This window comes from Stegodyphus dumicola, chromosome 6 (genome assembly GCF_044657685.1).
Source record: "Stegodyphus dumicola isolate Sdum_Otavi_A_Nest chromosome 6, ASM4465768v1".
NCBI classification, from domain to species: domain Eukaryota; kingdom Metazoa; phylum Arthropoda; class Arachnida; order Araneae; family Eresidae; genus Stegodyphus; species Stegodyphus dumicola.
Genome location: NC_140773.1, coordinates 88,350,595 through 88,374,039, shown reverse-complemented (window position 1 = coordinate 88,374,039; position 23,445 = coordinate 88,350,595). Strand labels below are relative to the sequence as shown.

At 31.6% G+C, this 23,445-nt stretch overlaps 1 protein-coding gene across 6 annotated transcripts in view; it reads right to left on the bottom strand.

The window, feature by feature from the left end:
• Window positions 1-23,445, bottom strand: part of LOC118203290 (cAMP-dependent protein kinase catalytic subunit alpha-like) — a 367,556-nt gene that overhangs the window by 53,761 nt on the left and 290,350 nt on the right. For 5 of the 6 annotated variants that reach the window (XM_085818643.1, XM_085818641.1, XM_085818645.1 and 2 more), the window contains 6 exons: window positions 22,468-22,566; window positions 18,116-18,198; window positions 17,529-17,655; window positions 13,536-13,631; window positions 11,453-11,575; window positions 9,230-9,394 (listed from right to left, as the gene is read on the bottom strand). In XM_085818643.1, the coding sequence (XP_085674769.1) occupies window positions 9,230-9,394; window positions 11,453-11,575; window positions 13,536-13,631; window positions 17,529-17,655; window positions 18,116-18,198; window positions 22,468-22,566 (693 nt within the window). Of the gene's footprint in view, window positions 1-5,831; window positions 6,293-9,229; window positions 9,395-11,452; window positions 11,576-13,535; window positions 13,632-17,528; window positions 17,656-18,115; window positions 18,199-22,467; window positions 22,567-23,445 lie in introns of those variants that run through there. The other variant, XM_085818642.1, reaches the window with a different exon arrangement.

Here is a 23,445-nt window from a genome sequence, read left to right as displayed (position 1 = left end):
ATATCGGAAAAGGCTAATGGTAAGAGACGCTTGCAGCCTCATTTTAGCGATGTTGATTGAATGTCTGAAGGCAATGTTGAGATGATTTGTTAGTACAGTAGAATCTCTCTTAATCGACGGCAAAGAGACTTCACCGATTCCGGATAAGAGATCTTTGCGTATAATTTAATACGTTTTATTAAAACACGCATGTTCATGTTTTATGATGCCATCAGTATAAATTTCAGCATGCAATATCAATTAATCGTAATTTTCATCTATCGATAACTTTTACATAAATTAATATCGAAAATTGTACAGATTATTGGAAATTAAAGCACATACATATGATTTTGTTTTTCAGAGAAAAAAAAAAACTAGACGACATTTAAAAATTGCCACATATATTATCACATGAAATTTAACGAATTTTTTAGTTAATGATCTATAATGATATATTTTTAGTTAATGATACTAATGCCAGGGATGATTGCGCATGCTCGCGTCATATTGGCTGGTGCTTTCTTCGGCTCCTGAAAATACGCTATTTTTTTCGGTAAATACTATTTTATAGCGTTTTATTTTGTGATATTTTGATGCTAATTGTGTTCCGGATGTGATATTATATCCCACTTTATGTTTCTACGACTATTTGACGAGCTTATGGATGTTTGCATTTTTGTGAGTCTACGTGGCTCGTCGTGCTTTGGCTTCGATTTTTGGATTACTATTTCTATGATATAAAAGGTCTGAAATGATTTCAAACTGTAAGTACGTTTGATTTATACATTATTCTACTATTTTAAAAAGGGTACTGATTGGATAATGTCTTTACAAATTTTTCAAGAAGTTCAGAGAGAGCCATTTGAGTCTAATGCTATATTAGCAGACGGACGAGCAATTTTAAGTTCTTTAGAAACTGTATTAGACTCAAGTAGAGTCAGGAATATTTCAAAAGGAAAAATTATTTCTATGACATATCAAGTTTATGATTTATTGGTTACACAAACTTTTGATAATGCCATCCTTAAGGAAAGGCTTAAAAAGCAAACAAAAATGTTATCGAATTTTCAGCCACTTTAATTTGCAGCAGTGGCAGATCCAAAACGCTTTCCTCAGAAAATAAAAATACATACAGAAAATACAGAAAATACGAGATAGATCTACTAGTAGAAATAGATCCGAAAAATTCACAGTTCTACTCTATCCAAAAACGGAACGAACTACTTCCGAGGAGGTCAAAAACAAAATTGTAAACTCAATTAATCCCACCCAGTTACACTTTGGTGTTAAAAGAATATTAAGAAAAATTAATAAAGGAGGTCTTCTAATAGAATGTTCCAATTATTACTTCCAAGGCTTCAATGTCCTCTGATATTGAAGCTTTGGAAATAGAGGTTAATTCAAATGATTTGTTTAGAAACGATATGGCAATTCAACGTCCTGTTAAGAAAGATCCAAAAATTACTATTTCTGATGCAAATTCTGATCTTTCTCGAGATGATCTAAATTATGATTAGCGAACCAAAATATAGTCTTTGAAAAGGTGGTTTTGACTTAACATTTTCGATAAAAGGTAGAAAAAACAAAGTACATTGGGTGGCCAGTGTTGATGCTAAGAAATATAGAGAACTTATAAAAGCAGGAAAACTTAACATAAGATGGCCTCGTCTTAGAATTAAAGAATTTTTGAAAGTAACTCAATGTTTTAAATATTCAAAGTATGGGCACTTTCAAACAAAATGCCTAGAACCGCAAATATGTGCTAAGTGTGGTGAAGCTGGGCATAAACATTGGGAATGTAAAGCTACTCCAAAATGTACATATTAATTGCAAAGAGGCAAATGAAAAGGATAAATTGAAGCTTAGCGTTGATTATTCCAGTTTAGATAAAAATTGTCTCATTCGTACTAATTATGGCTAGTAGAAATGACGAATACATTAAAATGGTTCAAATAAATTTACATCACGCCAAAGCTGCTGTAAATCAATTATATAGTAAAACTATTGAAAGAGGCTATAATATAACCTTGATCCAAGAACCTTATGTAGTGGATAATAAAGTTCGGGGAATCCAGATGAAATTTCGAACTTTTTGTGACAAAAATTATCCACGAGTGGCAATCGTTCTGTTTGACAGCTTTTCAGCAGTGCTTTTGTATGCTTCCACGAATATAGTGGCTATCAAAATGATCATTAATAATAGAAACATAGTTTTTATATCAGTGTATTGCCTCCTAATGATGCCTTGAATGACTATTTATATTGTATCAACAGTATTATTGATTCGCATGAAGACTCGGAAATAATTATTTGCGGAGATTTCAATGCCAAGAGTCCCCTATTATCACTCAATAGATCCAAAAGGTGACGCTATAATTGAATTCTGCTCGTCAAACAATTTGATTGTTCTTTAACAGTCCTGATAGCCCGGCTACGTTTTCTGGTGCCAGAGGCGAAAGCTGGATAGACCTTACCATTGTAAAATATTCTTTTGTCTTGAAATGGTTTGTTTCTATGGATATATCATGTAGCGATCATCGCTACATTGAGATTGGACTTTTAAACAACTTACTTAGAGAGAAGAAATTTGAACGTTTCTATATTTGGGATCTGAATTGGCTATATGTTCGTGCAGAACTGTATAACTTTATAAATCAAGTTTCCGAAGAAAATTTAGAAAATACTTCTGATTTAAATATTTATATTAAAGATCTTACTAACTCAATAATAGATATCTGTAAGAAAAATAAGAAGATGAACAAATTTAAACAGAGCAACTCTCTGGGTAAACAGATGCATTCGTGGTCTGAAAAACTGGCTGTTTTAAGAAGTCAAACTCGACTGTATCGAAGAAAATTTCAGAGATGTTACAATCGTACAGAGAAAAATTTGTTAAAGATTCAATATAAGAAGAAATTATCTGAATATAAACCAGAAATCAACATTAGTAAAAATTGTGCTTAGGAACAACTATGTGACACTTTGAATATTCATCAGCTTTTAGGCATTCCTTACTATATTGCTGTTAATAAATATAAACCAGCTTTACAAATTTCCTCTTTGAAATATCAAGATGGGTTTTATACTAAAATTATAGACGAGACAGTAAATTACCTCCTACAATATCACTTTCCTTGTGATACTACTTATGGTGATCTAGCATGTCATTATCAATATAGATCAGATTGTAGTATACCTCCAGAGACCGTAAATGATTATGATTTTACTTTGGATGAAGTGGAATTTACTCTTAAAAAGTTAAATAAAGGAGAAGCTCCGGGTAAAGATGGCCTGACAATGGATATTATTTTAGAAATCTTTGAATGTAATAAAAAGTTCTTTGTAGCTATTCTGAATGAATGTCTTCGGAGGGGAATTTTTCCTGAATGTTGGAAAGAGGCTGATTTGGTTTTGTTCAACAAAGAAAGAAAGGATAAAAAAGATCCTATGCTATCTTTAAATTAAAAGCTGCTAATAAAACTGTCGATTGTTTGAGATCTTCTCAGCTAAAGAGTTTGACTTTGAAAAAAGGTTTAGACATTGGATCCAGCTTCATTAGTTGGATTGGCATAAACGGTTGAATTGGCATAAAGGCCTTCCCAATATGAAAGGCTACACGATTTTTAGAGATGTATCTAAATTAAATGGTCATGTGGGGCAGCCTTTTGTGTGTTTTCAGATGAGAAACTAAGCTTACAAAGGAAACATAGACTTTATGACAATACCTCTGTCTATCAGGCAGGGTTAGGGGCCCTGCAAGAGGCCTTGTATTGGCTTATTTCTAATTCTGCAATAGATCCTGTAGAAATCTATAGTGACTGCGAAAGTGCAATTGTTTCAATTACGGGTGTTTTTCCAAGTAACGATCTAATTAAACAGATAAAAGACATGCTCTTTTTTCTTTGCGCTTTCAGATAAATTAAACTCTTTTGGAGAGTCATATTGGTACCATTGGTAACGAGTTAGCAGATAGATTGGCAAAAGCTGCCACTGAAAATCAAATTATTGATTTTGAAGTAAAGAGATCTTTTGAAAGTTTGAAATCCTTGTTGAAAAGAAAAAGTTTGACTCTATGGCAAGCAAAGTGGAACGAACCAGATTCTAAAGGAAGATTCACTTATAATTTAATCTCAATTGTGAGAAAAGATGCCTAAGTGACAAGTATCTAAACCAAGCTTTAACTAATCATGGACACTTTCCCTTTTATTATAACAGGTTTTCGATTAAAAATTGTGCCTGTCTATGTGGCATGAGTAATGTCGATATTGAGCACCTGTTGTTTAGATGCTCTTCTATGAAAAATATTGTTCTAAGATTTATTCCAGATATTGCTAAATTCAATACTCTAAAGGATCTATGTAAAAATATAGTGACTAAATTGAAATTGTCAAATTTCATAAAATATGTATCTGTAAATGAAATGAATTTATATATTGATTGTTTTTAAAATTTCCCTGTCTGTTTAAAGGAAAACTAGAATGTTTATGATATTCTGTTATTTCACTTTTTGTATATGTAAGTAACATATTTTTATGCATGCAAGTAACATGTGTTATATTTTACAAAGTATGTAATAATGTGCTTTTGTTAGTGTAGCTGGTAAATCTCCCCAGCTCCCAGACTTTAAATTCATATTTTAGTTTAATTATTCTATTTTAAGTTATTTCAGGTAGTAAGGTAGTTCTACTGCTTAATGGGACTGATTTAAGCCTTGTTTTAGATCTCAATGTTTCTTTAATTAAATAGCTCGACTAAGCCCTGTAAAGTCTCTAATGGCGGTACAGGAAGTTCAACCAGTCATATAACATTGAATATCTGTCTACTCAAGAAATAATTGCCGGAATTTTAAAATTTCGTTATGTATACAGAGCAGTTTTACAGCATTATATACTGACACAGACAATCATTGCTTGGCAAATCTTATGAAAATTTGCAATTCTTGATCAGCTTCCTTCCACATAACACTCTTATATTATTATTCTTCAATTTCATCAACCCCACTTCTCCTTACTATTTTTCTCCTTTACCAGTATATTTTTGATTATGTTTTCGTCATTCTGAGAGAGTGTGACATAAATATAACTGTCTATATACATCCAAGTCTGCACCTCCTTTTCATTGATATTAATTTTCTCCGAATATGTAACTAAACCCAAGACATCGGGGACGGACGCCGGGTGTATTTTAAAAAAGAATCTTCGCCACTTTCTACTAACAAGATCATCGGCCACAATTTACACCAACAACAAAGTGTTCTTTACATCTTTCCAGACAACAGTCAAAGTAAATATGGCGTCTTTCAGTGTGAACTGTTTCTAAAAGTCATAGGCCATACCTTTAAATTTCATTAGATCGATGAAGAAAAAGAGATTTGTAGTTCATCTTTTACATTCAGGAAACTTCATTAGTTGGATTACGCTGGGTGGCAGAAAATAATACAAGAAAGTTTTCCACAGCTAAGTCTTCAAAGTTTAAGGCCATTACATACTTTTTTTTAATATCACACTCTTAAATTTCGAATTTAAACTTAGACCTTTAAAAGTTCCGTTATTTTGAGATTTCCAGTTAACGAGATACGAGCGATTTTACTGCATTACGTAAAATCAGGAGATACTGCTTTAAGGAAAATTACGTATGCTGGATACGAGAGATTTTACTGCATTAAATTAAATAGCTACAGATGTGTTTACATGATACTTCGAACAAAACATCAGAGCAATAACAATAAAAGCATTAAAAACGCATCAAATTCTCTATAAACATTTTTAATAAGAAATAATTGCCTTAAATTTTGTATCAAATATTTAAGTAAAATTAATTGCATTAAATTTTATAACAGCTGCAAATAGATATCTTTTAATTAAGGCATTATTTTATATTGCTTTATTACTAAGTATTTTGCAGATGTATTTTTACAAATAAATTCATCAAAGTATGCGAAAAATAAATTTAAAACGCCGTTTCAGTTCTTTGTGAATCTGCAACTAAGAACTAAATGTAAATTCAGTTACGAAGAGCACAGGAGATACTGCTTTGAGGAAAAGTTTGACATGCTCTCTTTTCCTAGTTTTCGAATAACGGTTAGAATATTAAAATATTGTATAAAAATTTTCAAGCCTATCAAAGATACAAAAAAACTATCGGAATTTCATCGGCGCACAGCTGAAATGAGTGAATTCCGGAATTAAAATTCTTCGAGTTCTCTAGCAAATTTTTCGCTCGATGCAATGTATAAGGGCTCTTCAGGATATGGATCGAAGTTACTGGCGTCTCCTGGACCTTTACATGTAGGAATGAAAGGCGCTTCTTCCTGTAAAAAATTTAAGAACACATATCGACTTTCAGAAAATAAAACTCAAAATTTAGGTCATAGTTTCCCAATTGTTTTCGAGGTTTTGTTTGCTTATTTGCTTCTTTATAACACCCCTTCCCTTTTGCAACAATAATTATCAATTAGATATCTTTAGAATGTAACCGACCGGCAAAAATTTGAAATATTTAAAGATTTTTAAGCAGTTACTGTATTTCATAAAGTTATTAATTAAAACTCATCATGCAATAAGAACACAGAATAGTAACAATTAAAGACTTCTCAAAACACTCCTGAAAACGAACCTAACGAAACAAGCACAGATTCCTATTATGTCACGCTCAGTGGTATCAGTTGAAAGTTAGGTTTGGTTTATTTAATTATGGTAAAGCGTGCGAAGATTATCTATCTGAGGGAATTGAAATATTTAAATATTTGAAATATTGAATTGATCATATTTGAAAAATCAATTTGGTATGATTCTTGCGAGAATGAATGCTTGTAATATTTATGTAACCAATATGTAATCAAATGAATATTTAAAGGTTTGTTTAAAAGTATTAGAGTAAACAAATTTTACAAACGTGTTCTTATTTGCGCATTGTTTCTTGCTTATCAATGTGCCTTTCATTGTTCAATAACGCCCAGTCGTTTCCTCAAGAACTCTTCAGCATCCACCGGTAGGGGGATATGGGTTATGTGAGGAAACTGCGGTTAAAGAAAATGAAATGTTTTCGTAAGTAAAAATATAGAAGTGGCTGAGTATATGAGCTTCTTTAAAAGAGTTCAATTTATAGCGTGTAAGTTATTACTTAGAAAGCAATGTGTGCTGTTATGCTAAATTAATTGAATGCTTTGAAATGAAATGAGTTGCTGAAACGAACAGGAAAATATTTGCAGAATTATATCGGATAAAATTAATCTCGTAAATGCCAATGAAAAAAAACATACATTAATTTTTTAAGTTACACATTTATGACAAAGTGCACTGAAAGGTAGATAGAATTAGTTTAGTTATTGCAATATTTTTGGTCATATGCGACTAAGTAAAGCGAGGGGCTACTAACAATGGCAAATTTTGAATCAGAATTATCAAATAGAAATTTAAACTAATTGGTTGTAACTATTCTAATATATGCCATTAGAATTCTGATAATTTATCTTTCCTCCCACTTCGTCAGTTCTTCGGTAGTCATCGTAGCATAACATCCGAGAAAGCTCTCGTATTACAATACTACGCAGTCTATGGAGGATGCGTTCGCTCGGAGCATCAAATGACTCACTAGTAACAGGTCTAGTTTGCTCAAAAGCAATTTCTTCAACTTCTGTCTTTGAGTCATTCATTTCTCCCACTTCTCTAAGTAAGTAATATTAGATTTGGAAGAGTCTAACCTTGTGCGCTGACTTGGATAGTGCTCGAAAGCTTTCCCAATAATTTGGCAGATTCGTAATATACATGCATACGATTTAATTGAAAATCTGTAAACATTTATACCTATTGTAATAAAATCTTTTGATAATTATCAACATGTTATCATTAAACTTTTACAATTTTATTCAGTCTCTGTAGAAGGACAGTAGCTGAATTGTGCGAACTACAAAATTTCGTTAACTAACTGTTTATAATACCATATGCGAAACAAATTTAGTCTAAACGCAAAGGGAAAACACACTTATACATACGCCAAGAATTATATTCCTTAAACAGAGTAAAAAAGCTTTAATTACAAAATGATCTAGAAAAAGAACTTAAGAACAGTAATTTAAGAGGTATGCTGCATATACATATACCGGAGCTAGTGAATAAGGCTAAACTATAGGAGCTTGAATTATATGCAAAGATGCATGTAATTAAGTAACTGCAATTAACTCTTGCTCTACCAATGTTAGGGCACTGATGATGTTTATTACGCGTTGTTGCAAAGCTGGAGTTTTTAATATATATGCGATACATGATTTCTAAATCTGTCAACTAAGGTCGTATGGCATTTCGATTTATCTACGATATAGGATAAAAACCAACCAGTTGCACCATAGTACAGCTAATTGACTGTAAGCCTATTAATGAAACTACTAACAAATACATCGCTTTGATTAAAGGTTCTCGTCGACGGTATCTGAAATATATTTTCGCCTCTAAAATTTTGCCATGATGCAAAAGACAATGCAAAATATTATTTTTTATGGAAGGACAGGAAGTCGCGAAGTCTACTTAAATGTCTGTTTTCCTTCTTTTCTCTCCCTCTCAATCTGCTCCCAAGAGAATTATTCAGACCCACACTAATCTGTGTAACATATCTATCTAAATATTCATTACAATTTTGAGCTATGAAAAAATCTTCGTATTGCAAAACTTTCTGCACCACATAATGTATTTCAGTCAAGAGCAAAATCGTTAAGAAGGAATAAAATGCTGGCTACTTTGCCATTCGGCGCTCAAAACAATGGTAAAAATTTAATAGCATTATGAGTACGTATAACTACTACAAAGATAATGCAGAGAAGATAACGTGTTTTCATTTCTTCATCTAGTGAATTTTTTGTTCTGGAAGAAAGCACGAATAATCAGTTTAGATCAATAAAGCAAGGAAGAAATATCATGTAAGAAGATCTCTGGACTTTCTGATTGGAGGATATGAGGAAAAAACAGTGATGGTACATGTAATGAATGGAAGTTCTCAAAGGGGTATATAAATAAGAATTAGATTACCTCAAAAGAAAAGAAATTTGAAAGGAATACTGTTCTGAGAGAAAATTGAAAGCCTCGTCTATCAAAAAATTATCACCAAATTTTAAAATTTCGTTAATAAATAGAATTACAAATCTTTTGCAGTGATATTTCCAAGCTAGCAGTTAAGTCTTTATATACAGATATAACGTATCCATTGTCTCTCAAAAAATATTCCATTTTCTACGTGGCAATCAGTTTTCAGTTACCTTCCGTTGGAAAATTGCAATCCAATCTGTAGTTTGAAACCATTTATGATTTTTGATATCTGCTACTCCATTCTTTAGGTTGCCATACCGCTTTGTAAGATCTACTTGAAGAAGATTTCTCAAGAGGTCTTTTAATTCTGGTGTGAAATGGGAAGGATATCGAACCTGTATATTGAAAAATACGCATACATTAATATTGCAACGTTAATTAAATTTACAATTCATAGAAAGTAATTCACTATAAATAAGATAAATCCACAAGTTGTGAACACATAAAAGAAAAATTCAAAATTCTGTCTTGTAAATGTACATCTGAAATTATCTTCATATTTCGCATTAAAATATAACCTAAGTCACTTCTGAAGCTAGTTACTTTTAGTTCTGAAAGTAACTAGTAAAATAAATAACCAGTATTGAACATCGATAATGAACACCGGTATAGTAATCAGTATCACTGCTCTAAGACGACCATTCCCATAGAAGAACAAAATTATGTGGTCCGTGGGGGATCATAGTAGAAAGTGTTCCCTGTCATTCATTATGTTTTATTGTGTTCTCTAAGAGTTTGATTTTTAGCTCACTATTCCAAAGCAGTTCTCTCTATTTTGTGCGGAATCAATCGAACCTTTGGCGATGCAAATTGGTGAAATAAATTATGTTAATAATACCGGTACAAGTTTAAAGCGAATCCCATACTGTTCCTTTAAGTAGCCATATTAGGTATAGCCAGGTTTTATTAACTGCGAAGCTTGGTACAGAATTTCGAAGCAGAATGCCCTGGGGTGTCGTCCGAGAGTGTCTCAGCTCTCTTCCCCTGCTATCAACTTCTCGAAAGGATTTTGTTTGTCACGGTGTTTTTTGAGAGCTCCATCACACAGATAGTATACTCGTACAAACATCTATCCTATATAAACAGTGCACAAGAGTAAAACCTTTTTATTATATCTCATGATGTAACATTCAAAGGTACGTTCTATCTATCAACAATCCCTCCTGAAAAGTCTCCAACCCTTGGCGACTAATGTTTCGCCCAAGCTAAGACTCGAAAAACAACCACTTTCGCAAAAATAGAGGACATTCTAAAAATTACTTAAAATAGTAAGCAATTAACAAAATTAAAAAACCCCAAGAAACTTCAGTAAAACATTAACCCTTTTTTTCCTTTTTCCCCCATGTACACATCTATCTGTTTTAGCTATATGAAATATCAGAGAATAAAAGAAACTCGGTATTGCGCACAACTTGGCACTGTCGGTTTCCTCATATGCACAGCATCAATGCTCTCTTAAAAAATCAGAGAATTATACAAATTTGATATCGTTCAAAATCTACAAAATACAAATCTACGTTACGGATTGCCTATTTTTGGGACATAGTGCATTGTCTCGTGAAAAATTTCATGTGGAAGCGGACAATAAGAAAATACCCGTTCTTAGGCTGGAAGTCATAGTTTTATTAAAAAAATTCCTTTATTTAAAAAGAAAACTCTAAGAATGTGACACTTAGGTTTTATTTTATTTCAAAATACCTTGTTAATTAAGCCCATTTGTCATTTGCATACTTTAATTTTAACTTAAATAATACTTAAAGTGCGACTATAAAAAGACTTTTCCCTAAAAATCTAAATCAATATAATATATTTCTATTTTTGACCATCTATAAATAGATGATAATATTTCAGAGAGATTTTTGCTATTCTGACGACAATTTACATGTGCTGACTGTATAAAACACACCTGCGAATTTTGAAAAATCAGCCCATTCAGAAATCATAACGTATCATGAAAAAGATAATCAAATCAATCTGAGATAAATTTTTATTAAAATCATAGAAGTCGCCAACCGTATTTCGAGAAGTTAAATGACCATTTAACGAAACGCATAGTATCATAAGGTATACACGTTTTTTTAAGCACAGCATCATCATTCTTGCAATTGGAGTTTTAAATATCATTTTTCCTATGTGTTTTTAAGAAAATAACCAAATCACGCAAAACATTAAAAAACTGTTACAATGGTAAAAAGACCCTTTGAAACAGTTTTTAACTACTAACAGGATATTTAAATAACTATAAAATGATGACATAATAACCGTGAATAATTTATAGTAACAGGGTATTTAAATAAATGAAGTGGAGATCTATCTGTAGTTCATTTATTTAAATATCTTCATATTAACAAGTGCATGAATAGGATTCGAGCTTTGAAAGAGTCACTACTAACCTTTCCCGATACGATCCGCTCGTATATCTGAATAGGCTGATCGGCATAGAATGGCGGATAACCTGCAGCCATTTCGTATACCAGGACGCCAAAGGCCCACCAGTCCACAGCTTTGTTATAACCCTAAATTACAAGAAACAATAAAATTCCATTTATATATTGTAACAATTTTATAAAAAAATACTCATTTTCATAATTTTTGACTACACAATTTCATATGATTAAAGAATAGTAAAACGTATCATTGCATGATCACAAACTTTCATTGCACTAATAGAATAAAATATATAAGGAAGCAATTAATCTTTTTTTTGAACCATTTAAAGAGGCCGCTTTTTTTCTCATCTTATAGTATATTTTTATGTACCTTTCATCTTGGCTGTAAGTCAAACGCTAACTTCTTAAAAGTTAATTAGATTTGCATTGCATAAAACAGAAATGTTAAAAACGGCTAATTCAATAATATCAAAAGATCAAAATTATAATTTTCTTTCAGCATTGTTAACTTGATTGTATGAAAATTATGCAAAGTTCACTGTAGTTGTTGCTGTTACCTCTTAAAAATTTAAAAATAAGGCAAAGAAATTATTAGATTTTGTTTGCGTAGGAAGAAAAGTACAATAAAAACAGAAGAGTAATTAAATAGAATTACTGAGTTATACACAGTACCAGATTTCTAAATGACATAAAAATTTATGAGGGGTGGCAGGAGCTGTGGAAAACGTCGCCAGTGAGCTTCGACGCTGTTTTCTTAATTGTCTCAAAGATCATCGAACCAATATCGAAAGAAAGTACATAAATCTCATACGCATTTTAAACCTCATTTATACAAGGTAATGACCATTAAGGTGGCAGTAAATGCCAGCTTACTGGATGTATGTTAAATCGATAGGTACACCAAGGGGGGACTGGTTAGAGCACAAAAGGGGAGAAACTATGTTCTATCTTTGCATTCGGGCGAAAATAAGATAAATCATGGTGCTCCTAACCACCGCAGAAAATGCGGAGGTCCATAAGCAGACTTACTACATCGAGTAGCTTAATGGAAGGAATTATTTTCTCTTTGTTTCGAGCCAGAAACAAACAACGCATCTCCTAATGGAAACATTCATGGATTCGCTAATCCAAGAAAGCAAAGGCTCATACTAATGCAGAGATAGTCAACTACCATGTGAAAAAGTGAATGAAAAAGAAATTAGATGTGAGCACAGTGTTGTTTGATTAACAGAAATTATTCGGTGTTTATTATTCTAAAATTCTCAAAGGTCATATAAAAAAGTAATAACTTTCTCCTAATACGAAGAAAATGCAAACCTAGTTTTATTTTGCAATAAAACTGCCCACTTTTACTTACTCAGTACGCTATTCAGAATTTAGGCACCAAATCATTGCATAGTCTATATACTTGGTAATCTCAGTACTAATGACTTAACTGAACATTTCTTGAACTGGAAAATATTACTTCGTGGGTGTTAATTTGCAGTAGATACTGAATCAATCGAAATCGTTATACGTATCCTAAATAATACGGCAAACAAAGGCTTTGGACATACTATCACGACGCAAATTCATTCTTATCCATGAAATCACATGTTTACAAACAGAAAATTAAGATCAAGGTATTTAATCTAGACAGAATATTTCAGTATTAAGTAACCATGTTTACTTCATTACTCTTTTGCCCTATATAAGAAGACAGGCTTGTGTAAAGTTAGTTAATAAATTCTCTTAAATTAGTAGCTAACCATCGTTATTGGTTTATAGAAGTCAGCTTTTTGAGAATAATTTGGTTGCAGTGAATATTGCTCAGTTCTTTAGGACGAATGGTTTAGTTAAATTTCTCAAAAACAAAAACAACAACAAAAAAGCTTTAGAGCTTACAACTACATTAAAAATGTCTTAACTATAACTTTTCTGAGATTAAATCGTTATTTTGTCCGATTAGCTGCAACTTACATTTAGTGATTTGTACATACGTTATTTAATTAAAAATAAGCAACATAAGCACAGAAGAAACTTATGCTACTTCTATTTCCGTTAGCGAGTTGTGATAAAGAAGAGTCATTAGTTCAGGTGTACTTACTTTACTAAGAATGACTTCAGGGGCCAAATATTCAGGAGTGCCACAGAGCGTCCATGTTCTGCCTCGAACTTTTTTTGCAAAGCCGAAATCTGTTACCTAAAGAAAAAGAAAAAAGCTTATTTTATTAAAAGACACGAGTAATTAAAAGGAGAAAATAGCTTGTCTTTTCAAATCGGAAACTTAAACAATTAAAATTAAACAATTAAAAATACATACAAGTACAATACTTGTATTTATACACAGAGAAATATTAAAATTAAGGGATCTTCAGCTACAGTTCTTTGACAATCAATTTGCTGACGACAATCAACAGCTTAGTGAAAACTGACGTGGTTTTGGAGATTTTACGGGTAAACCAGAAGCACTAAACATTTAAAATTTTGTGTCTCAGCGAATTTGCAATAATTAATCCTGCCATTAGAACAGAAGTATATAAAGTTACAAGCTTTGTTTAGAGAAATTTTCGTATGAGTTTTACATTACGATTATTTTAATCAAACGGGATTTCTCCAGAGACAATTCCTAATAAATGCTGAACGTAGTAACAACTATTATCGAGAAATAACCAAAGATCAAGTCATTATGAACAGCAACGAAGCTAATTCTGAAGGATTCATTGATGCATGCCATCGGATAATGTATTTTACACTGTAAATAGGCGTTGTGTGATATCTGCAACTAACAACTATTAGTAAAAACGAGTAAACTTTCTCGTTGCCAAAGTTTCTCGGAAAGTATTAGGAATTTGAATATCTTAAGGAGTATGCTGTATTAAAAACTGGATGATATGCTTAATAAGTGAAATTACTGGTCTTCACCTTTTAACCTACGATATAAATTTTTAATCCATGTTATGCTTAACGCATCTATGTTGCAGATATGCATCTATATTGCAGATATGAATCCAATTTTGTAAAACACGGGCATACGAAGTGTGTTGTTCGCACTTTCCGTTATCAGACCATCAATCGCTCCGCGACTGTGAACTGAAAAAAAACACTTCTGGAACTCTTCGCTTTAGGTATCTAATTGGTATATCTGATTATGCTAAAGCCAGTACTTTCGGGAAACCCTACGCGAAATAGAGATGCCAGCAAAAATTTTTGCCAGATATATCCCTCGTCCATTGTGTAAAATATCCCTCGTCCATAATGAGGTCATTGTTTCCAAAGAACCTGTTTCGGTTAGAAAACGTCCTGTTTAAACCACCGCTGAAGGAAACTGTTTTTCCCCCTCCATTCCAACTATTCGGGGCCGGTGATTACACTGCATGGAATATGAAAATTTTAGTGTGTATAAAGCAAATATTAAAGCACCTGTATACCAATGTTAGAAAGGTAATAATATATTCTATCAAAAATTTAACACTCTTTTCTAAATCACAGAGCCATTAGTTATCCCGCTTATTTAATTTAAAGCTACTCATTAGCAACTTGGAAATAAGTTTAATTTTGACAAGACACAAATTTTTAAGGTATTACTATTAAATAGCTAATTATTTGAGTAGACTTTTGATAACTGGCATACGTCGGCCAAATGAAAAGAGAATTAAATTTTCGTATTACAGAATACGAATCCTGCGTTCGAAAAGGAAAACGAATCAAATCTTCGATACGTAATTATAGTTGGTCTTTTAACCCAAATTCTGACTCTTACTATGCGAAAATTATGCGCAAAATTTCTTCGTTTGGTGAACTGCATTTTCTTAAAACCTTCGCATTCACAGAAGTTTACTTATTTTAGTTAATGCCTTTAATTCCAATCCGTCTCGTCCCAGCACTTTCAAAATTATAACATATTAGATTTTCAGTTTTCTATGTTAATTTTCTCTCTGTTTCATCCACTGAGTTTCCTATAAACGTGTTGCCGTTTCCCTCATCTTTTATTCCATTATCTTGTCTCATCATCTCTTTTTAAAAAAGGAGACCTGTACGTGATCACCCTTTTATTGAAAACCTCTGTCAACCTAATTTTAATTCTGTGCATTTGAGTTTTCCTCTTGTTATCTATCCAATATTATAAAAGTAAATAGCTCGATTTTTGAATTGTGAGCTTAATATGTTCAGTAATTTTTTAATAGGTTTTCCCCACTGTGTAATTATAAGTTACAGTTAACAGTGAAGAATCTTAAGAACTAGAAAGCGAATAATCGCTTGAGTTCGTGAGACAGTGAACAAACTTGGAAAGGGTTAAAAAACCCTTTATTATTCAAATAAGATTTAACAGAACTCCGTCTTGGAGTTGTACAATAAAGCCGACCCTCATGCTTCAACTTAAGACACTGAGAATTAAACTAAACTAATCTTAGCTAAAGAGATATAGCCGAAACTATTAAAATTCTAACAGAGTTGGTCCCTTAACGCTAATTGACTGCGAAGCTATCAAGGGCATAAAGTACGGCCGAGCGTAATCATAGCTTACGAGGGAGTAGCCTAAAAAGGCGGACGCGTGACAGATTATCTGGTATCTATCTCCTTAAGACAGTATCCTGTATTATACAGACAGTATCCTGTAAGACAGTATCCTGTAGAACTTCGTCGTTAAATACCGCTCTTCCTCATTAGCATTTAGACGTGATTCTAAAACTACGTTCTGGCCGGAAGTGCTAAGTTGAAATTAAGAAGCAATAGGAAAGGAAGTTTAACTCAAAATTTAACTGTTAATAAAATTAACATAATCCTTACAGACTAATACAATTATTTGGACATTTCCAATAAAAATCACGATTTTATAAATTTAGTTAATAACCTCTACTACTAAATAATATGGAATCTGTCTGTTTGTATGTTTCTCGCACTGGAAAAGACCTGCAGCACTATAGACCTACCATATATTGAACACACATCGTTCTCCAGCTGAACACGTGCACATCGAAGTCTGAATGGCGAATTTCAAAACCTTTTTAGTCCAAAGGGGCAATTTTCCCAGAAGGACTATTAATTTCGATTTGGCATTTTGCGTCGATTCACTACAAGCGTTGTTTCACTTTTCAAATTGTTGCCACAAAATATTATTTCCCTGTATTATATTTAAAGCATTAAATAATCAAAAATCCGCATAAATGTATATATGTTTCTCGCATTTTGAAAAAAAAAAAAAAAAAAAAAGGTTACCTAGAGCCATCAAAATTTGAATAACGTAATCTTCCATAGAATATGGGCATGTGAAAGCCCTAATTTTGAATTCTGAAATTTGTTTTATTATCGATTTCATATTTTGTAACACTTCAAGGAATTTTTGATTAACAAACTGAACGATTTCAGAGCGAGCAATGGCTCTACGGGAAAAAAAAATCTTTTAATCTCCAGTGCGGAGAAGTGTGAATCGGAAATTCTAAAGATAGGTTTATTTTGAAATTATTTTGCGATATTGTTCTTGAACTGAATTTTATGTGGCTTAAGTGCGAAGAACACGATATTTAATAAATAAAGGTAACACACAAAATGTTAAAAAAACGCTCCTTTGAACGCAATTTAAAATCTGAAACCTTTCAGATTTTTTTTATTTGCTATATTTTTTTAAAAATTTTGTTTTATATTTTGTGCCACTTAAATAATATTTTGATTAATACACCCAATGATTTAAAAAGAGTCTGTTGCTATTATGCGTTGCCACTAGGCAAAGCGTAAGGTAGTTTTCGCTCAGATTTAATCAACAAACTCGCCGATTTAAAAGAAATGTATTGTCATGCCCGGAATACAATAATTTCTACGCTACTCTATCCGGCAAAGCGTAAGATATTTAATTTTTATTTCAGATTTAATCTGTCTGTTACTTATTAGCAAACTGTGTGATTTAAAAGCAATAAACGAAGTTCTGCATCCTTTATTATTACTAGCTTGACTCTGGACCTCTTAAATGACACTAGCTGGACTGATTAAAATCCTTATATATATATATATATATATATATATATATATATATATATATATATCATAATTTAGGGACCGGTCACGAAAACTGAAACTATATTAAAAAAGCTTTTATAGCTACCTTTACATATCCTTCTTCGTCAATAAGAAGATTCTCCGGCTTTAAATCGCGATAGACAAGATCGAGGGAGTGCAAATATTCGAATGACAGCACTATCTGTGAGGCATAAAATCTTGCACTAGCTTCACTAAAAGAATAGATACATGTACACATTATTTCAAATATTTTGTTGCGGATGATTTTGAAAGAATTTGATAAAGTTATAATTTTGTTTCACAGTAGAAAATAATTACTTAAAACATCGACACATTAATTCAATAATTTAAGTAATTTTATAAAGAGATAGTTTGAATAAAAATCAGTTCTTGCATACTATTATAGAATTATGTATTAATTCTTTATGACTGAAAATAGTTGAAATTACTTAGACATTTACTATAGCCATTTCTAAGTAAAATTGAAACATTATCTCTATAAAAAATATTGCATACTAAAGCGTTAATTCATAGAATGCAAAAAGTTGTATTTTAAGTGTTAGTTTTTAAAACAGTTACATTAATTGTTACACAAAACTTAAATCTATGTTGTCTTTAACCGTAAAACAAAAATCCATTAATAGCAGTATGAAGCTTAACAGAAATTTTTACCTGAAACGTCCAGTCCTCCTTAAATGAGAAAACATTTCACCTCCGGAAACGTATTCCAATACCATATATAAATTAGAATTATCCTTAAAGGGAAAAAATATTGTGAAACTGATAATTCCAAAATATGTGTCTAAAGCACTGAACATTAATTATAAGCGAGATTTAGTAATTTCTTTTTATTATAATCCTGAGCATGAATATTCTACGTTAAAAGAGATCAAGTATTGTAACATACATTACAGTTGCTTAGCATACGGACTAGACCGCGTGTAAAGAAACGAAGAATAAGGAAATTTAAGTTATTATATTATTTCAAATTTTCTAAAAATGCGTTTATTCCCAATTGGCCGTCAATTGTTTGGCTGAAATTTATCGAATGAATAACGTTTGGAAACTAAACGGTTTTACCAGAAAAGCAAAATAACAATAAAAATAAAATGCAAAGCTTTGTGAATGAAATTGAGTAGAAGGATATATGAATATGGCCAAGCATATGAGCATTATCTGCTTAAGAGCATGGACGCCTTCGTGAGAGACCCTCTAAGGAAAACTGGTTCGCTTTCACTTAGTCATGGAGGAAAAAGCATGAAAACCAAGTAGTCAAGCTCGTTTGTATGGGTTTGAAATACTACTATTCAGTTGTCTCAACCACTGGAGGGACGCGCTTGAATGAGGATTGACATGCTGAAAGTGTTATTCATACGCGGAATGATATGTTATCTAAATGACAGCTTAAAGGAGCTCGACTATATATTCAGTTTGTACAAAGAAAATGAACATAGAAATAAAACTGAATATAATTTAATGAGTCTTATCTCTCTTACAGTCTTGAGTCAGTGTTAACTATTTCCAGTAGTTAACATTTTATGTTTTTCTTAATATTCACCTTTATAATTAAAATCAGTTTTCCAACTCTACCTCCAAGCCTAAGTATTTCTATTTGCATTGCAAAGGAAAAATTCGAGAATCCGAGGAGAAAATTGCCTGAAACAATGACCTAAGATATATATTGAGAAGAAGCCGTAATAAGGAAAAAAAAAAAACTTAAGTAAAATGGATTAACGAAAACGATATTAGTAATAAATAGTATATTGAACATTTGGCCTGCGTTAATAGGTTAAATTTTTGAAATAGTGTTACAAAGCTCATGAAAGCTCAAAAGACCTAGATACACAGAAGCTTCAATTCTAACACAATTTTTATTATTCTAAAGGAGCATTAGCCCAGAAGGGCTATTAGGCTCGAAATGGCATTTTGCATCGAGTCACTATAAACGGTTGTATGACTTTTCAAACTGTTTCCGCCAAATATTATCCCCCTAAATTGTATTTAAAGAAATTAACTAATAAAGAATCTGCATGAATGTATATATGTTTCTCTCACTATGAAAAAACACTGGTACCTAGAGACATCAAATTTTGAATAACGCAGTCCTCCACTCGAATATGGACATCTGGAAGCCCAAATTGGAATTTGTTTAATTATCTCTTTCATATTTTGTAAAAAATCAAGGATTTCAAAGCGAAAAATGGGAGCACCGTAAAAAACATTCTAAAGATATATCTGTTTTTAAATGTTTTGTGATATTGCTGTTGAATTGAGTTTTATGGTTTAAATGGGAAGAATATGATATTTAATAAATAAAGGTAACATATAAAACGTTAAAAAGCGCCTCTTTGGGTGTAATATAATATCTGAAAGCTTTCACGGTTTTCTTCTTTTTTGGTTAATTTTTTTTTCGGTGAATAGAAATTTATAGTGCAAATGCAAAGCATATTTAGCCAAAATTTAGAAGATTTAGAAGCGAAATTTTGAATTTAGAAACAAAACACGAGAATTTTCTATCAGATATAAATTAAATTATGAAAAACTTAGAGCTTGGAAAGTTTACTTACTGGCTTTTCACAAACCAAAAGACCACTGAAGGGAACGCACAATTCTGTTTGTTGAGAGAAGATCAGAGCTTCAGTTTTAACTCGGATTTTTTAATTCTTCTTCTTGATAAATTATTATTTTATTTATTAATTAACTTTGGATTTATTAATGTGGTACAGAGGGTGTTTACATATTTTTAAAACGAATTTAATAAAGAATTAAAAAATAAACATATTGGAATAAAAATTTCGACCAACAGCTTATTATTAAAAAAAGAGAAATTTCGTCTGATACTTAAAATTTTCTTTTTCAGAATCTCGCATGTAAGCTGTGGATTGAAGGATATGTTTTTGCGCTTTCTGAAAAGAAATATTCCTATTTAATTCAAAAAGTTGTTAAATGCATGGTACTGGTATAAAAATTTCTAAGCGCAAAATAAGTAACATTATTGATGCAAGAAAGAAAGCAACGACGAAAAAAAAAAAAAAACATCTGTTATTACTTTACATGGAAATGAATACCTGAAAAAGGCACCAAATGAATACCTGATACCTGAAAAAGACACTTACTCTTTTTAGTGTTTCTATAGTTAAAATCCTAGGTAACTAAAGAAAATCGTCGACGCATGAATCAATTGCAAAGTCTTTCGTACATCTGACACAACGATAAATACAATAATAAAACAAGATTGGTAATTTAAAAAAGCTAAAAAATATAATGTTCATCAGCTTTCGCCGAAGCATACGGCTAAAAGCAGAACAGTTTGTAGAATTCTGTAAGAACATTATTTAGCAGGAGATAAATTGAAAACATTGTGACTCTTGATGAAGTATGAATTTAGTTAGACGACTGCTAACAGACAAAAGTCTGTTTATTATCGAAAACAAAGAGGAAACGTTTTGATGGGGACGCCACATGATTTCCTATTGAGTGCGGCCTATTGAATTATTCACATTTTTGATGCCCTTCAATTAAACATATTTCCTGGAATTATTCTAACTTAATTAACCGAACACTCAATGCAAATTTATTGAAAATGACATGAAACATTACAACTTTTAAATTTTCAATTTAAATTTAAAATTCAATTTTTATCGCACGGGAGTCAAACTTCTTTAAATTTTATTTTCTCATTACGAGAACAAAACTTTCCCAAATATAAGTATGGGAAAGGGAGACTGCATTAATTTAGGTTTTGTTATTTGCCCCAAATTAATTTTTTAAAATTTGTCATTGAAATTTTAAATCTTGAATATTTTCGTCATTTAAAACACTCTGTAATTTGAAGTATATTACTTTGACCGACAACTGAGAAGGTGTTGGGTATATAATATAACGTATATATACGTATATATACGTATAATATAACGTATATATACGTATAATATAACGTATATATACGTTTGGTACTGCCGATTACAAGAAGAAAGACCGATGCGCAATAGATGTTATAGCAGTTCCATATGCAAAATTTCAACGTTCCAAGGCTAATCGTTTTTGAGTTATGCGAGATACGTACGCACGCATATACGTGCAGACGTTACGAAACAATCCATTTTACAATGCTTTTGGGAAAAGGAATAATTTATTTTGTATTTATTATTTATTGATTCAAAAGATAAAGACTGATACATATAAAGTAGAGACGTCACGCAGAATTAGTCTCTTCCGTTGAAATATGATACCTGAAAGTTTTCACGATTACAATGTTCCCTTACTTCGTAGAAAGAAGCAATGTGCAAACCTCGTTCCATTAATACAAAGAAAGTTTCAGTATGGGGTGTATGACTGTCACCGGATTCTCTTACAGTTAGAAATTAAAAATAAGAAGCGGGAAAAATATTAAAACCAGCTCAACGTACTATCATGAAAAATTTTTACATCTAATATTTACAAAAGAAATTCTAATTCTTTATCCCAATGACTTTCAAAGAATGAGACTTAATAATGAAGACAAAACAACAAGTCATACTTCGAAAAAGTACTACTGCATTCCTTCAAAAGATAAAGACTGATACATTGAATAAATACGTTTTCAACGTATTCCTGCGAAACCCCCAGATGTTTCGTCTATGGACTTTTGTGGCTTTGGTTTCTTGAAGAGCTCTTTCTAAGCTACCCTTGGAAATTTTACGAAACACTTGTCTATCATAGAATTACGGTGCTGACTTAATATAGCCCCCCAAAACGGTTTTCAGATCGAATATTTAAAACGCACTCTTTACATTTTAAACATTAAGAGAACGGCCCCGAAGTTGCTCTAAAAATGTGTTAACACCCTCTGTGTGTGCAAGCAAAATGTAATAAACACAAGCAAAACTAGGTATTCCAACGATAGAAATTACTGGCATTGAATAAATCCATCGAGCATTGAATGAATAAAACTGAACACAGTACCCAAGTTAAGAGCTTCGACTTCAAATTTTACAAAAAATCATTTGCATTCCAAAAACATTAAGAACAGGAAATGAACTTACTTTGAAATGATATACCAGATTGACCATGAAGGGGAAATCAACGGCTTGTAATATCCTTTTCTCATTGAGCGTATGGTCCACTTGCTTTAGCTTGACCACCTTTCATTACCGCCACAAGTAGAAAGAAACAGAAATAATTTAAATTATCCTTTTTAATAGGATTCACATTTCGTTTGCATTATGCCTTATTTCTTAATATTCAGGTATTTATTAATGTCCCTTATAAGGGACTTATAATTTATTATATTAGTTTTTAATTATTAAGGTAATTTTAAACTATTATGATGATCAATAAACGGCAAATGAATGACGAGTAATTGAAGTTCATGAAAAAATGCGTTATGAATAACTGCGCATTATGTAAAATAATTACGGATATGTAAGTATATGGGTTTAATGCTCGGATTAAATGTATGGCATATTATTTATGAACTGAGCTTGAATTTTTAAAAAAAAATTGGTTAAAATCTTTCATTAACTTTCAAAAGTAATATGGGAGATACATCACACAGGATTCCGGATTTTGCAAATATATTTTACTTAATTTCAAGCATTTCAGGTTTCGAGAATTTTAAAAGCTCATATTTTTTGCTCGGACCGCATTATGTTAAAACGCTAAAAATTTTTTTTACTACTCTAGTTTATACTTTAATTCTCTATATTCTTCTACAAACTTTAGCAAAATAGAAACGCAATCAAGAGTCAAGATGTAGTACGAAATAAATAAGTTTATAATTGCTTAAATAGAAACTTATGCGTTTTTATTTATGTGTCTAAGAAACATTTTATAAATAAGAACAAGAGAAAAAATTGCCATCATTTATTCTCCAGTTTTGTTCCACTTGGAAAACGTTCTCTCAAAACTTTGAAATTTTGCATAATTTGTTTGTTTTTAGTTTAAATTTAATCAAATTGTCTAATGATTAATTAAACATGCTAAAGTTAATTGAAATAAATGCGGTCTGAACGTTTAATGTT